Here is a 17,312-nt window from a genome sequence, read left to right as displayed (position 1 = left end):
TCCTTGTGAGCCCTGGCAGTTCCCTGCCCACTCCCACAGCCGTCCTGCCCAGCCTGGTTAAACATTGACCCATCCCTGCCATGGATGAGCGGGGGCTGCTGCTGCTGGCAGAGCACACAAAAGCCACTGCCAAACCCTGGAGAAGATTTGTTTTTACCTACAAGTGATTTTCACCACCCCAGCTGGTCTGGAGGTATTCCTTCAAGTAGCTGTTTTGATAAATCTTCAGGTTTTGGGAGTAATTTTGGAGCAGCAGAGGGGTTGAAGTGTGTCCCATCCTGGGATGGCCCAGGAGAATCCCTTACTCCTGCTGGCTGGAAAAAAAGCAGCTTTAGGACAAAGCCAAGTGGGAATATTGGTCAAAGTGAGCCATATTTGGTAGTTCATTGAATTACAGGATCTTAGAAGGGTTTGGATTGGAAGGGAACATAAAGATCTTCCAGTTCCAGCCCCCTGGCATGGGCAGGGACAAATTCCTCTAGGCCAGGTTGCTCCCAGAAGGAAATATCCATCCCTGGRGCAACAAAACATTTCACATTTTCATCCACAAAGCACCAGCATCTCATGACTTTGCTTTTCCCAGGTCACACAGGGTACGAGGGAGCAGAGCAGCCTGGCCTGTAATTTTTTTTTTCCTTTTTCTTTCCAAGTGAAAATGTAAAATCAACGCCCTGCTTCCCTCCTGAGTTTCTCAATGCTTCCTGTCTATTTTTCTTTTTCATTTTAATCACCCTTCCCCTGCTGAGAACAGGTYGTTCCTGTTAAGCAGCTTGGGAAAATCATGAATTAATCCAATGATGGATGTGTGGGAGCAGTGGAATCCCACGTGGATGTTGAAGGCAGTGCCTGGTGTTTCTGGTGTTTCACCCAGAGCTGCTGAAATCCTGGCAGGCTCCCCCTTCTCCTCAATCCCCTCTCCTGTCCGTATTTCCTTCCCAAAGGAGGAAAAGAGGGCCAAGAGCAGCAGTGGAAGGTTTGGGGTTGGAGAAGGCTGCAGGAGGATGGGGACAAGCTGAGTTCCTGGGCAGGGCTGCTCATCCTTCCCTTTTACTGGGGTTAATTAATGCAGCCTTTTATCTTTTTTCATCTTTTATCTTTGTTGATCTTTTATCTGTGTGGAATTCTATTTAAAGTTCAGTTCAATTCCCGAGCACTGTGATGYAGAAACAGGGGGTTGGAAGAGCTCTGGTCCAGTAGGGACAGCCCTCAGGTCCTCCCAGAAGAGCTGGAAGGATTTTCCCCCTTTCTCTTATTTCATTTACTGCCTTAAACCCTTCACCAAATTCAGGTGGAATCTGTTATGATGCTCCTGTCAGAACGGGATTTTTCAGTGAATTTCTTGCAGTCAAAACGAAATAATTGGCTCCTAAGTGCTCTGATAGCCCTTTTTTAAGGAAGATATTGGGAAAAGCTCAAGGGCAGGGCAGAGCCATGACTGGGGCAGGGCATTTTCACACGGAGGAGCAGAGTTTGTTATTCACCTTCACCCAGAGCAAAGGTGAACCAAGGGGCACAGCTCAAAAATCCAAATGCAACAGCGGAGTCGCCTCTGCCTAAAACTTCTCCTTACAAAATGAATTTCAAATCTCAAAAAGACGTGGGCCAAGGTGGAGATGGAAAGTGGGTGGAATGGATTTATGCCAGAATAATGCTTTTATGCAAATCTCCAGCGAGAAAAACAGAAGCAGCCCCAGCGATGCGAGCGGGGTTTTGTTTATCCTGCTCACAGCTCGTTGGGGCAGCGACAGCACCAACAAAGGGATGGGCAAAGAGAGAAAAAGAACCCAGCAGGGCTGTCCTGGCTGGGATATGAACAGCAACGCTGATGGAGATGGTTATTCCACATCGGAGAGGTCAAGAAATGTGGCTCGTTCCTCCCTGTGCTGGTACCCAGAGGGGACAGTGATGTCACAGCCCGGTTTGGGGACATTGGTGGCGCTGATAACGCTGTCCGTGGTGCTGGCTGGTGACCCTACAAGGAGGACAGGCACTGCTGGGGATGGCAGAGAGGGTCACTCCCAGCATTTTTTGGTTTTCCTTCCGGACAGCCCAGCCCTGGTGAGGAGAACCTGATAATGTAGAGAATCCAATAACGCAGCCGCCGGGAAAAAAGGGGCATTTCCTTGGGAGAAAGTGGCACAGGAATGAAACCCCATATTGCTGAAGGGTGGAAGGGATTGCCAGAAAAATGAAACCCCACATTGCTTTAGGGCAGAAGGGGCTGCCAGAAAAATGAAACCCCACATTGCTGAAGAGAAGGGGCTGCCAGATAAATGAAACCCCACATTGCTGAAAGGTGGAAGGGATTGCCAGAAAAATGAAACCCCACATTGCTTTAGGGCAGAAGGGCTGCCAGAAAAATGAAACCCCACATTGCTGAAGAGAAGGGGCTGCCAGAGAAATGAAACCCCACATTGCCGAAGGGCAGACACCCAGAGCAGTGGAAACAGTGACATCTGATGGGTCACTGGATGGGGTGATTGTGGGTTTGCCATTCCTCTGATGGGTCACCAACAGCATCAGGAAAAAGAGCCTCGGTTTGTTATCTGATTTCCTTGTTGGGTGGGTTTTTCTCCAGCTGAAAGGCTGAGTTGCACCCCAGAGAAAAGCACTATTTCTTAATAAATAATTTAAACTGAAGTTGGGCAGAAGGGTAAGGAAGATTTTAAGGCATTGCTGAGGGGGACGAACACCCCTGGAATGCAAATCTGGGAGCAGATTGCCCAGAGAATCCRAGGATATCCCATCTCTGGCAGTGTCCAAGGGAGGCTGGATGGGCTTGGAGCACCCTGGAATAGTGGAAGCTGTCCCTGCCCACRGCAGGGGTGGGGTCAGATGGGCTTTGAGGTCMTTTCCACCCAAACCCTTCTGTGAAAATGGAACCAAAGCATGGCTGCTCTGCTCAAGGTTTCCCTGCTGGGATCCAAGTCCTTTTAACACCCCATGCCATGGGGAAAGCTGGCTCAAACATGGGCATTTCATGTGATTTTCCCTGCTCAATTCTCAGTGAGTTCCTTGAAGGATCCAGCCCCGGGCCTGACAATGCTTGCCAAGGAGCGCTCATCAATGCATCCCAAAATGAAAGTTTTGTTTTCCCACGTGCTCGGTTTGGCAGGAGCTAAAGTTTCAGTAGAACACATCCCCAAAACTATCTAGAACTGTAAATTAATGTATCAGCTCCAAAACCGTGGGGAGAGGCCAAGCTGCCACGTGCTGGGTGCTCTCAGCCCATCAGCATCTTTATAATTCACTTTTTTTGAAATTTTTTTTTTTATCTTTTCAAAAGCAGCAGAAAGGAGCTGTAAGAGATGTGGGTGTGCATCCAAACATTACACCTCTGGGTTTAGGGCACAGGGGACACTTGGTTGGGTTGGTTTCCCCAGCCCTAATTCTGCACCCATATGATGAAAGAACCCATATTTGTGGGTTTTTTAATACACACAAATATTTTTTTCTGTTCTGTTGGCTTCAAGGAACAATTTAGACATAAAAATTARAAGATTATAAAAGCATCCAACAGAAGAATCAGATAAAAACAATCAAATAAATTAGTATTACGTGATTTTTTTTCCTCTAGCAGAAATACCACTGAAAAACACCCACACTGGGTGCTAATCAAACTCACAAACTGTGGACAGGAAAGCCAGCAGAGTGCAGCAATCTGTGATAATTTCCAGTTGTTTGTATTCTTCATAAAAAAGAAGAAAAAACCCAACAAAAAACCCCAACAAAAACAAAACACAAAAAAAAACCCCAAAAACCAAACCAACCAATCAAAACCAACCAAAAACAGGTAAAAAAACCCAAAAAAACCCCTAAAAACCAGCCCCCAAAAAAACCCAAAACCAAATAAAAAAACAAATGAAAACAACAAATACCACCACCCCCCCAAAAAAAACCAAAAGAAGCAAACAAATAAGGAAAAATGCTTTAAATGTTTGTCTGCCTATCGAGTACTCTCAAACACAGTCAGTGGTCAATGAGTGGTCAATCCCAGGAATGCTATAAATCCCTAAATTACACAGGACCAGGTTTAGGGAAGGGATTGGGAGGTTGGTTGGTTTGCTTTGGCTTTTGACTTTTCCACAGCGGAAGTTAAGAAAAATCCTCATTTTTCCCAAAGCTCTAGAAAACAGGAAATGCCATTTCCCAGGGACACCAGTGATCCAGGTTGTTCCATCTCTCCTGAGGCTTTTGTAGTTCAGCTGGGAGTGCAGCTTTTCTGGGAGAAAATAAGGTAAGCAAAGCTGTTTTTTGCTCTACTAAAGGCACCCAAATTCCAGCACCACTTCCAGAGAGGTGGTTTTGGAAAGAAACAGCTCAGTGTGGGCTGGGAGGGGCAGCTTCATGTTTTGCACATCATGGAGTATTTATTTTGATAATAATTAGGAATATTAATGTGAATATCAGTGTCTTTCAGAAATGAACTCCCCAAAATGCCAGGCGAGGTTTGGAATGGTTTTCCAAAACCACCACCTCGCTGAAAGGGCACTTCATCAAAAGGAAGTCAAAATGTTAAATTGTGGGATTTAGCTGGAAATATCCAAGATTTGCATCCTCCAGAACAGCTCTTCTGCCAGCAAAGGGAGATAAACCACAGAAACCTGATCCACATTTTAAACCCCCCAGCTGGGGAAGACACAAGCTCAGACTCCCCTTCATTACAAAAAAATTTTATTGTAKTTATTTACACCCGTTCCTTGTTAAGCGTATAAATGTAAACATTTCTCATGGATGTTTCTCCCTTATCTTACAGTTCATCCCCTGCTCAGGTTAGATGTCATCTTTTGAAGCATACAGGCAGTGAGGAGAGTTCAGCCATATTCACAGAATACACCTCTGGCCCTATGCCAGCGGGATGGACACTGTCCCGTTGGCTCTGCTCCTGCTCCTCGTGTGCACGCTGGATTCCGTCATGTCCTCGGCGTGATCCTCGCTCTTCTTCTCCTTCAGGCTGTTGATGAACCTCAGGGTGATCTCATCCCACTCCTCAGGGAGCAGCATGAGCAGGAAGCCCATGCAGATGATGATGGTGGCCCCCAGCCTCACCACGCTGAAGATCATTTTGTGCTTCAACAGGTCCACGGCTGGGAAGAGGGGGAACAACAAACAATGGGGTCAAACCTGTAATAGGGTGGGTGACAGCACCCAGAGCAGCCTGGCACGTCCCTGAGACCTTTGTGCTGTGCTCTGGGTGTGGCACTGGTCATGTGGCTCCCAAATTTCCAGCTTGAGCAGCTCCCTGAGCTCAGGGAATAGTTTTGACCTGACAGAGCAGTGCTGGAGGTGACATCTCCTCACCACCTTGTGYAGGATCTGAGGAAGCCTGGAGGGGTTGGACTAAACTTCAAGATTTCTATGGTGAAGGGGCTATGAGGGAGCTGGGAAAGGGGCTCAGCCTGGAGAAAAGAGGGGTCAGAGGGGACCTTTTCACTCCCCAAAACTCCCTGACAGGAGGGGGCAGCCAAATGGGGTTGGGCTCTGCTCCCAGGGAACAGGGACAGGACAACTGGAAAAGACCTCAAGTTGAGACAGAATGGATTTAGGAAAATCTGGAACACACTGGAAGAGTTTTAAGGCACTGGAACTGGCTGCCCAGGGCAGTGGTGGAATCACCACCCTGAAAGTGTCCAAAAAAATGAGCTAAACATGGCACTTCCCTTTATGGTTCAGTGGGCAGGGGGGGTTGGGTTGAAGGTTGGACTTGATCATCTTGGAGGTCTCTTCCAACCCTGATGAATCTCTGATTCCATGATTTCTGCTCTGAGAGGAAGGCACTTTATGGTAACTGTATCAACAGCAGGATGCAGGGATGGGCAGAGAGCTSCAGGTGCCTCCCAGCTCCACCACCAGCACATCTGAGCCCTACAGGCTATGCTTTACTTCTGCATTCCTCTAAAACCAGATATTTTCTGCTGCTCAARCCCCACAGTGATGAGGCTGAGGAGACTGGAATTGCAGACACAGAGGCTCTGGGGACAATTTCCACCCCACAAATTCTGCTTTCTGAGTGCCCATGGGCTGGTTTTGCCAGCAGCAGTTGGGTACCTGCATTCCCAGGGACGCTGAGCACGGTGCCGATGGAGATCAGAATGGGGTAGGTCAGCACCACCCCAACGTTAACCAGGATGTTGAAAGCTAGGGGAAAACAGAGAAAATCATACATGATTATAGGGAAAAACACGAGAGTGAGACATTTCTCCTCCACCTCGACCTTACAGGTACAAATGTGATTTCAAGTATCCACACCACAATGATGGAGTTGTTGCAAAGTGATTGATTTTTATTTTTTAACACGAGTGTGAAATTAGGGGAAATCCTGCACAGGGCAAGGCTGAATGGCCTTTTACAAACATTACAGGCTTTAATCAGATATAAACAACCTATTTTTTTTTTTGTTTTTTTACATGACAGCGCTCCCAAAGAGCTCCAATTTCCTGGAAAGATTAAAAACAAGCTGCAAAAATAGAAGTTTTTGATCGTTCACCACCCAGTCCTGCTGAGTGCCCTGCACAAAAGGAACACGAGGCTGGTCCACAAGGCTGTCCCCTCATGGCTGGGTTTATACACTTGGGTGACAAATTAGCCCTAATTTTGGTCCCCTGGGAGCTCACAGGGCAGCTGCAGCTGTGSTTAGAGCAGCTCAAGGTGCTCACAGCACCACGTCTCAGGACTGGTGACATTCTCTTTGCAGTGACATTCTCTTTGCTTCCATTTAATAAGCGTGGAGTGAGACAAAAACCTCTTCAATTATGGAATAATAGAGAACTTACTAAAGGAAAGGATGTTGTTGTATGTGGAAATTAAAATGCCCCTGGGCTGAATCCAGCAGATWTTTTGCTGCAGTTGTGGCTCAGAAAGAGGGAGCTTCATGCCCAGAGCCTGCAGCAGCCCTAGAAAGGTGCCCCAGCACAGAGGGCTCCTGTGGCATTGCTCAAACACCCCAGAAATTGTGCCAGGAGCTGACTGGGAACGTGCAGCCCTCTGAAAATGGATTTACAGCAGTCAAGCTACACCAGAGGCAGAGGAATTAGTGTGGAACTGCAGTAGGGATGAAAAAACGGGCAATTAGTATGGCTGCTTCGTGTTTACTCCCTGCTATTACTGTTAATTATTAATTATTATTAATTATAACTATGTTTATATATCCATTATTAATCATGTATCAATTAATAGTAATGTTTCATTAAGTTTAATGAAAAATATGAATCATTTCTAAGGAGCAGCAGTTTGCACTGGGACCAGAATTAATCTGTGAGAGAGCTCTGCTGCTTAAGGGGACAGAGGGAAATTGTTTGTGCCTGAGGCTGATTCTGTAAAGGATTTGGAAGGGTGAAGGGAAATAAATAATATAATASAATAAATAAATACAATAAATAAATTTTTTTATCACATACCTAACCAGAGGCCGGCTACTCCACACAGGTAACCCCAGGGCACAGCAGAGAAGGGGTACCAGTACTCCACTTTAGTGAAGTACAGGATGATGGGGGTGATGGAGATGAAGATGAAGTTGAAGAAGCCCAGGGTAGACACGAAATGAGCTGCTTCCCCGAAGTTTGCACTCCCAAGGAACATCTTGAACAAAACCTGCAGAGRGGAGAGGARASGAGGGGTTTRSAGTCTGTGCCTGTCATGGAAGCACTCCATTCCCATGAGGAGARTGGAGCAAAGGACAAAATGCCYCAGCCCAGCCCTTCCCTGYRYRAGAGTTTTGCAATCTTTGGTYGGATTTCTGCACTTTCCTGTGTTTCAGCACCGTGTCTTTTACTGTGGGGATGGCTGAGTCTGTGTAAAAAGCTTAACACCAAATGCCACGAGGGGCAGGTGTAGAACTCGAGAAAAACCAAGAATAAACCAAGGACACACCATTCATGCAATAAATGCAGAGGATTTGGGAGGATTTGGGAGGATTTGGACTCTGTGTGACACTTTTGGGGTTTAGGAGGGGACTTCAGTGATTCCCACTGAGTCCTGACCCTGCTGTGAGAGCAAAAGCAACCTGGAGGGCCTCACTTCAGCACAATTTGTTCTCCCTGAGCCTAAATTCGTGCACTTTGAGGGACTTGTGAATGGCCAAAAGGAATTTATGARTGAGATGAGCAAAGTCTACTGCAAGGGCAGGTTCTGATCCCACTGCAGCTCATTCCAAACTTCACACAGAGCTGGAAATAAACACAGCCACGTCCAGCCCAGCCTGTTCCTGACACATATTCCTGCCTTTTCCATCCCTTCCCTTCCAGAGCAGCAATTTTCTCCAGGCAGAAATGTCTCCAGTGAATTCCCTGTGCCAGGGCTCCAAGCCCAGCAGGTGCAGGGAGCTCAGTGCAGACCTGRGATGAGTCTTGGCCATCCCTGTCCAGGGAAAGCAGCGTTTCCCTGGCTCTACTCCCTGCTGCTGCACATGGAAAGCCCCTCTGAAACCCCACTTTGAGAAGTGATAAACTGCGTTGGCATGATTAAAAAATGATCATAAACTCCTTGTGGCATAGCAGAGGAGATTTCATTAAAGACTCATCAAGAAAAGCCATTCTGGATAATTGGGAGACAACAACTAATCACCCTCACGGTAGATTTCCTGACATTGTGACGTCGCCTGGTCACAACATGAGTGACGAATAGAACAAAACACTGATTTTACAGCGATTCTCTTTATATTTGTGTGTTTTTAACAGCCACTATKAATGAATTTGGGAGTGCCCAGCAGCAGTTGTGACCCACCTTATACAAGGCAGACGTGGAGGCTGATCCCACAGCGTAGGCCACCCCGATGATGGAGTCCCCCTGGAAACCGTCTGCATATGCCATCATCACGATTCCTGTGATTGCCATTATTGCTGCCACTATCTGCACAGACAAAGAAAAGCAGWGTGAAGCTGAGATCATTGCTGGGAGGGGCTTCTCACCACCTACTCGCTCTGACCTGGGGCTTTCTTGTTTTCCCTTAAATAGGAGAAATCATTGGAGAGGTGTGAAGTACAATGAAAGGGTGTGCACTGATAGGGAGATTGATCCACAGCATTGCAAATTCCCACTGACAGAACAACCATCATTATGTGTTTTGGCAGCTCAATGTCCACYTTGGAGACTCAGCTGCAGGATCAAGGAATTCTAAGACATCATGCTCTACTGTACAGCAAGAGAAATATTTAGCAATGCCACCAATTTGACTTGGAATGCAAACAACAGATGGCCAAACACCCTGGAAATTCAGTCCAGGGGAATGAGCTCTGTATTTTGGAATACCAGGATAGCACAGGGAGCTCTTCAGCTGTTCTCGCCATGTTCTCTCAGCTTTCTTGGGCAGATATGACCAAACTTCTTCATGAAGCTTTAACCTTTGTGCTTAGGTTTTTGGACTCATTTGAAAATCTCAGACAGAGCATCTAAGGGGCCTCAAAGAAAAAGAACAGGAATATTTCACTACACTATATCTGAAATCCAGGGTCTTGACTCCAAGAACCTTAGGGAAGTGGCAGGGAACCCAGCATGTTTTATTCTTTGAAATATGGAGTGTAAATTTCAAAAATTGAATCAATTCAATTWGAATTGAAAAACTGAAAGCTGAATACCCAACTTCTATGGAGTGCAGAGGAAAAGGCACTTCCTGAGCCGGTGCACAACTCCTGAGCCAACACCAACATGATATGGGCACTTTCCTTCCTGAAAACACCACTGAACTTCATTTCAGAAATATTTAGCCCTGGATAAACTTAAGCTTCAGCCCACAGACTTTAAAGGCATCTTGATCCAAACACGTGCCTGACTTTCAGTGCTCACGGTTCTACCAAGAGTCCCAGAAAAACCACTGAGACTCATCTCAAGCAGATGTGAGCCAGACAAAAATCCCACTAAATAACATCAGCAGAGTAATTCAGTAGAGAAAAAACACATTTCAAGGGACACACAGGACAGGGACACATGACTGACTCAGGTGAAGGTGCTCCCAGGRCAGGGCCAATCTCTGAGACACCAGRTAAACATGTMAGTGCTCCTAAATCCCACAGGTATCCAGGCCAGCATCCACCCAGGGAAATTAATTTCCTGGATGCAGCTTTAAGCCCTTCCCCCTTCCCATCAGCCCTATTTCCCCAGTCCTTGGGGCACACAGGTGCCCCTCACATRGCAGTGGCTGTGCCAAAGGYRGRGCACAAACCCSACTGTACATCTRTAMCYCACTTTATTTACATTTAAAAYATCCCAGCTCCAAGACAGGTCACCAAAGCTGCCTCCTAAACCTGAAGGTATTATTGACACTTCATTCATCATGAAATGGAGCTGCAATCCTGTGGAATCACAATCTCTCSGTGGTGTAATGAGATCTGGGAGGGCTTTAACAACAGGGACCAGGAGGTTCCCCCTTTTCCTCCCCAAAATAACAAATTCCAGGGGCTGGGTCATCCTGGAGACACCACACAAGTCCCAGCCTTGCAGCAATGCTGGGTTACAGCCACAACTCCTCACAGCCAGGTCTCTCCTCTCAGTGTGCAGAAATCACCCCTGCCCTGCCACACTGCCTGGATCCACCTCAGGCTGCACTGCTCATCCTGCCCTGCACAGAAATTCAAGATTTTGGCTGTCAGATGGAGTATTTCCAGCAATGTGTCTGTCTCAGAAGGCAAAACACAAGACCCCAATGCAGAAATTTGAAATCTCCTCCTTCCAGGAGAAAGGACCAAGGTTTAGCTCTCAGTRCATTCAYTGCTCAGTCCTTTCCTTTTGTCAGKGAAAGTAGATCCATCATCCCTTTTCTTCCTGCCAGGAAAAACTCATTCCCAGTCTGACTACACAAAATKTAGAGAGCCAGTTTCCTAATTTAATCCAGTATTTATAAAACCAGGCATTTTTTTTTCCCTGAAACAACTAAAATGATGGACACATGTGGARCATCAACACCTCCTGAGACATAAAAGACCTGAAACTAAAAATKGCAAGKAAATTATTTAAATTTCCTGTTCAARGCTCCTCCTGYACATCACAGCTCAGGGCATCAGCACAGCTGACCTGTGCCTGCCTCAGGTGCTGGCTTTAGAAAGCTGAGCTCACATCTGGGCACTGCTCTGACAAGCAGCAGCAAGGTCACAGGGAAGCAAAGGTGCTTGTCAGCTCATTAAACAAGGATTTTAATTAATGGAATAGTGTAGTAACTTTCTTTTGGAGCCTCCTAGGTTGAATGAAATTAGCTTGCCTCTTTTTTTTTTCCTTGAAAGAGCACGAGGCCAACCAACCTTTTATCAGAAACATTTTTTAACATGTGGAGCACAGCAGAAGACGAGGTGCTGTAGTAAAGAATCCCAGAATGGTTTGGGKTGGAAGKGAATTTAAAAATCATCCMGTTCCAACACTTTTCATTATCCCAGGCTGCTCCAACCTGGTCTTGAATATATTTAAGGATGGAGCAGAAAACCTGTGTCCCCAAACTGCTCTGTCCCTACTCAACAAGGACTGATTTACAGTTAAAACCCAACCAAGGGCTTAAATATGCAAACATTTAAGAAAATAGCTAAATCTAAGCACCACAAGCCAGAAGAACTACTCAAATACATAAATTCTTTTAAATATTTGTGCTTGCTTTGAGCCAAAGCTGTCAGAGTATAACATGGACACATTATTGGAGAGAGAGATGGTCAGAGGTGTCCAWGCAAAGGTGACAGTGCAGGCAGGGACTGTGCTGGGTGTTCTTGYCCAGGACAGAARGTACCTGAGGTCTGCCTGCTTTTTACCCTACTTTTATGGGTAAACAGACCCAGAGAATCATTAAGGTTGGAAAATACCTCATTGAGCCCAACCCTTAACATAACATCAGCAGACCCACCACTAAACCACGTCCCCAAGCACCACACCTACACATTTCTGAACACTTCCACAGATGCTGGCTCCACCACTACCCTGGACAACCTGTGCCATACCTGACCACCCTTCCTGCAAAGAAATCTCTCCTAAAACCCAACCTAAACCTCCCCTSGTGTTTGTCTCTCACAGATTGATGCTACAGCTCAACCACTGAGGGTGCATGGCTCTCCCTGCAGAGCACAGGCTCTAGGTGTCTCAAACACAGCACCAGCAGCTGAAACTCTGTGTGCAGCCCTTCTGCAGTTATTCAGTGCTCCCTCAGGTGGGATTGTGCCATTCCACAGGGTGGCCATCAACACAGGTTTGTCTTTTAGAGATGGCATCTAAAAATCTAGCCCCATGGCATCTAAAAACCCAGCCCCATTGCATCTAAACACCCAGCCCCGCAGCCTGACCAGCAGAACCTTTTGGGTGTGCAGGAGCAGTGCCAGGGGACCAGAGGATGTCAGGCAGCTCCTGTGGGCATCCATGGGCAATCTGGGGACTGATAGCAGCCACTCTGGGTGCACAGGGAGCTGGCAATGTGCTGCAGAGCTGCTGCTGTCCCGGGTGTTCAGGGCATCCCCACCTCAATGTACCCAGAGATCCTGGGAAAATCCAGCTGAGCTCCTGGTGCMGAGTGCTCCCACAAAACCATGGCTCAGGGTGTAGGATTAAACCTTTATTTCTGTCTCCTGTTATCCAAAAAACCCAATTCCCGCTGCTCTCCGAGGGGTTGCTGGTGAGAGCAGCACTCAGGCATAAAATGTCATATTTTAGCTCTCAAACACCCTCCTGCGTGGTTATTAACACCATTAAGTGTTTTTCTGTCAGGAGAGCTGCTGGAAAATGCTCTGAATTGCCTCTCCAGCAATRGGCACCCAGGCTCTGCCAGTGAGCAGCGAAATCCAGTTTCTGTTACGTGCAGGATTTGCTGCTCACTTTTCCTGCCAGGTTTTTCTCGTGTAAACCCCCACGGTGTTTATGGCATTAAAACTAATGCATATTTATGGAAACCTTTTTTTMAGGCAGTGAGAAATAAATAATAACTGAAAATAGCTTTTATTTCTAGTTTTCTTCAAAAGAGAAGGCTAAGAAAACACGAGAGCTATGCTAGCTCTTCCAGAAAGATGTTGCTTTGAGACAAAAATTAGATTAAAGGGTACAAAATTTCCCTTTTTCTCCGGTGGTACCTGAGATGATCAAGGGGGGATGTTATTGTTCCTGTTGTTTCTGTAGAGAAGAACTGAGGATTTTAAACCATGTTTATTCTTTGAATGAGCCAGAGGGTTCAGTGACGGTGGGTCACATTCTGTATTTTCAGACATGAAATTGTATTTTCTATATGAAATAGAGATCCAGGTGTCTGGCTTTACCTGGTTCACTTCCTCAACTTGGCAAGGCCAGTGCTGTGTTCAGTGTCCTGGTGGCTGCTCTGAGAGCCAGATGAGATGCCTGTGCAACAGGATGCCTTTTCCTTTCATTTTTGAACCTTCCTATTCATCAATAAAAAAGCTTCTATGCCCATTTAAAAAAAAAAATAAAAAAAAACAAACAACTCCTGATCCATCATGCTTTCCATGGAACTTAAATCCATGGAAACTGCTCCCTTCTGGTCACAGCCATCACACCTGGCCCAGCCAGACCCAAATGAAGCTCAAGGCTCTCAGTAATTCAGTCAAGATTGTGCCCAACACGAACTTGAGCCATTTCAGGGGGAAACCTGCACCAATGAACTGGCAGAAATCCTCACTACCCCTCAGCCAAGGTGTGAAGCCAACAGTTTAAATTGCTGTATGTTTGTTAGATTTGTGTATGGAAAATTACAGGGAATGAGTCTGCTTTCCCCAGATCCAGGGGCACATCATTGTGTTCCAGTTCTTTTTTCAATTTTTGCAGGGTCAGTGCAATTTTTGTCAGTGTAAAATACCTCTACAGGAAACAGTTGTGCTCCTCTTAAAKCAATTTTGGCACAGGCACGTGTAAATGTGTGTGTGAAGAGTAGCAGGGTAGTACAAGAAAAATACATTACACACTGAAAACATCTGTCTAGCCAAACAAGGAATAAAATTGCTTTGGTTAAACCTAAGCATTCATCATTTAAATGCTTAGGTGATGCTTAAATTCATCACTTAAATCACTTAAACATCAGTTAAGTTTGAAATAAAACTGACTAAACTCCAGCACAGTAAGCCAAGACAGAACAGGTTTATATGGAACTGGGGTTCTTCTATTGTAATCCATCAAGTTACACTTGAAATTCCCACACTGAATTCCGTCTAAAATTCTGAGGTTCTGATCCTGAGGCTCAGGACTCAGCATAAAACCAAATGAGCAATGTTTTCACGGTGTTGCTGTGACAGCACCATGGTTGATGGGTGTAAGTTCAATTATGGAAACATGAGAGAGTGGAAAAGGAGGCACGTTCATTACCCTTGCTCCCATGAACCTGTCTTTGAGCACAATCCAAGAAAGCAAGAAGACAAAAGCTTTGTTACAACAGAACAGGGCAGAGACGTCTGTGGCTGTGAGCTTCTTTAAAGCCAGTAAATACAGGTAGTTAGTCAAAGTCCACAGAATAGAAAAGGGAGCAGTCCTTTTAAGAAAGAGTTTCAGCGTCAGACCGTCTTCACCGAAAATCCGACTGCATTCCCTACGAAAAGAAAAGAGTTTCAGTCTCAGCCAGGATTCTCCTCAGCACTCACCCCAGCATAACAAACATTCATCAGACTTTTATCGCGTCCCCGTGCTTTTCSTTGCTACTCCAGCACGCCCAGGAGAATCCATTATTTAATTCACACAGAGAAAACAACCCACAATCTTCTTAAAACAGCAATTTCGCGAGAAGAAAGGAAGTAACTTACCTGGAATAATCACACTCTGTGCAACAATAATCCCAGGGACTCACACACACAAATGAAGGTTATCTGCAATGCTCTGAGAGYTCCCAGGCTCTGCCTTCAAGGCCATGAGCACAGGGATTAGAATCATTATTTTTTCTCTGTGATTTGGCAATTTTTTTTTTCTTGCATTTCTCCAAGCCCTGGTTTTATTCTTATTGAAATATATTCTCACATGTGGCCAAGGAAGCTTTAAGAATTGCCTAAAGAAACTCAAAAAAAAAAGAAAAAAAAAGACTGCCAGACCCATGAGTGTGGTGGGAAAGGAGCCACCAGGCAGGAGGAGTGAGCCAGGCAAGCAGGATTGTGAGAAAAGAGAGGGAAAGGTATTTAACAGCTTCCTTTTATTACAAAGTGAAAAGCTGTATTTTCTAGGACACTTTTCCTTCAGGATTAAATTGCAAACAAAACCTCCAGCTTCCCAAACACTGTCTCACACACAGCTCAAGTGAGCTGTTTGCCTCTTAGGATTTCAGGAATTTCTACCTTTCACAAACGGACAAGGACATTTTTTAGCAACTCCGCTGTCTGCATTCTTGGTTGAGGGTATTCCTGAAGATATTCCCAGTGTGCTTCAATTCTTGGCCTGGCAGGCTCTCTGAAACTGCTTAAACCGTGGGAGATCCCACAAATGTCCTCAAACAGCAGTGGAGTGAACCAAGGCACCCTCAGCCTGCAGCACATCTTTCCAAGGAAAACGACATGAGGGGAATAATCCAAATGCTTTGAGGCCTCAGGGCTCCCAAGAATTCACAGCCAAAYGTGGCTGTTTTTGGAAGATGGCTAAAACACTCATTATGTAGAACTAATTAGCAACTTCAAAGATTGCGCTGCAATGTGAAGTGAAAAACATTTGTTATTTGGGGGTAGTGGGGGTGGTGTGATAATCATCCTGATTTGGAAGACAAAATCGTTTACAGAGCCCCTAAACCATTTTTACTAATTCTTAGGAATTCTGCTGTTAAAAACCTTGCAGGTTTTTTTTTTACCACTAATATTGGAAACCATCACTCTCATTTTGAGGAAAGTGGAATAACAACATCTGTGTAACAACTGAGATCAGCCCCATCTTAACCTAAATGACTCCACRATTCTACTCAATAACCACTCACTCCCTGCTGCCACGAGGACAACCTGGGGTCCAAAGCAGTTATTTCTGGGAATAAATAAATTCCATTCTCAAACTCTGTGCAACGAGTTAACACTCAGGCTGCTGAATCTGCTAATTATCTCCTTCACTCTAGTTGACCTCAACACTCTTAGGAGCCCTGCTCACCAAAGATGAGAATAAAAGTGTTTGAAATACAAAAAYAGAACAGCTACTGGTGTGCATCATTTATTGGAGATGCAAAGCAAATATATTAATGCCTAAATTTGATTGCTTTTGTAATTCTGATTTTGACAGGAATGAGAGGTGACAAGACTCCCTGTGTAAGAAGGGAATCATTGGTAGCACTTCAGTGTTCCCTGACATGCAGATGCAGCAGTTTACCCATAAAAGATGCTCTCCCTTGAGACCTGGGTGGATGCAGAGGGTAATTCTGGGCTCAGACCACGTGTCACCTCAAGAGAGGAAGGTCACCATTCCACGACACCAGACCTGCACTGTGACCTCCAGACCAGTGTGGTGGGAATTCTGCCATCAYTTCTGGGGCATGACTGGATCACTGTAAACCCAGCCTGCCTCAGGAGGTGTCAGGATCTCAGAGCAAARAAGCTTGTGCTGTGTTAAAATGAGACAGAAAAATGCCTGGGCTGCCTCAGCTGGACCCAGATGCCAGGATGGGCCAGGTTTTGTTGTTCTGCAGATCTCTGGGATGTCTGCACACAGACAAACCCAGGGCAGAGTCAGAGGGATGGAGCCCAAGTGCCCTGAGAGTGGGAATCCTCATTATTCTGCATTGGACTCTGGGCTGCTCAGTGATTTGGGAGATGCAGCTGTGGCTGCCCCAGCAATGTCAGGTATCTCTGAGTTCCCAGCTGCAGTGGGAGGGATGAGCAGAGGTGCACATTTGGGAAAAGAATCTGGAAATGCTCCTCAGGCCCAGGCAATGGGTGTTTGAGCAGGTGGAAGGGCCTCCATCAGACAGCAGCCATCAGATAAAACAGGGGCTGGTGGCTCCTCAGCTCTCAGTGAAGAAAATGCAGCAAAGTCTCTGACAGGGTCGTGTTGAGCGAGCAGAGACTCACAGAATTCACCCCTGTGCCTGGGAGAGCTCCATGAATAATGCTCAGTCACTGAGGAGATGGGAGAACAATTCACTTTCCCAGTCACGGCTGCAGCAGATCGCCTGAGGCTTTGTGAGGGCTGGTGGCTCGGTGGTTAACTCAGCCTCTYTGACAAGCAGCTCAAATTAAACTTGCAGGAGCCATCAGACATGACAGTGATTAAAACCCTGAGCTCAGGAGAGAGGGGGCTCCCTGGAACCCTCCCCACACAAACAACACTGCAGGCTGCTGACCTGAAGGCACAGACTATCTAAGGGTAGCTGACCCTGAAACTATGACACAAACTATTTCCAAATGCACAAGSAGTCTATTTAAAACCTGCCCTCTAACATAAATAACTCCTTTGATTTG

The 17,312-nt window shown here is 46.0% G+C and overlaps 1 protein-coding gene across 2 annotated transcripts in view; it reads right to left on the bottom strand.

The window, feature by feature from the left end:
* Positions 1-4,663: 4,663 nt before the first annotated feature.
* SLC35F4 (solute carrier family 35 member F4) overlaps positions 4,664-17,312 on the bottom strand; it is a 107,054-nt gene continuing 94,405 nt past the window's right edge. The window contains exons 3-7 of one of the 2 annotated variants that reach the window (XM_057373241.1): positions 14,266-14,485; positions 8,722-8,847; positions 7,398-7,590; positions 6,049-6,138; positions 4,664-5,087 (exon numbers count right to left, since the gene is read on the bottom strand). In XM_057373241.1, the coding sequence (XP_057229224.1) occupies positions 4,846-5,087; positions 6,049-6,138; positions 7,398-7,590; positions 8,722-8,847; positions 14,266-14,485 (871 nt within the window). In that variant the 3' untranslated portion in view covers positions 4,664-4,845. The remainder of the gene's footprint in view (positions 5,088-6,048; positions 6,139-7,397; positions 7,591-8,721; positions 8,848-14,265; positions 14,486-17,312) is intronic. The other variant, XM_057373242.1, reaches the window with a different exon arrangement.

The sequence above is a fragment of the Malurus melanocephalus genome, unplaced genomic scaffold, assembly GCF_030028575.1.
Source record: "Malurus melanocephalus ecotype Western Australia unplaced genomic scaffold, MMel_1.1 scaffold_190, whole genome shotgun sequence".
NCBI lineage: Eukaryota > Metazoa > Chordata > Aves > Passeriformes > Maluridae > Malurus > Malurus melanocephalus.
The sequence above is the reverse complement of the archived record's forward strand: the minus strand, read 5'-3'. Positions and strand labels throughout refer to the sequence as shown.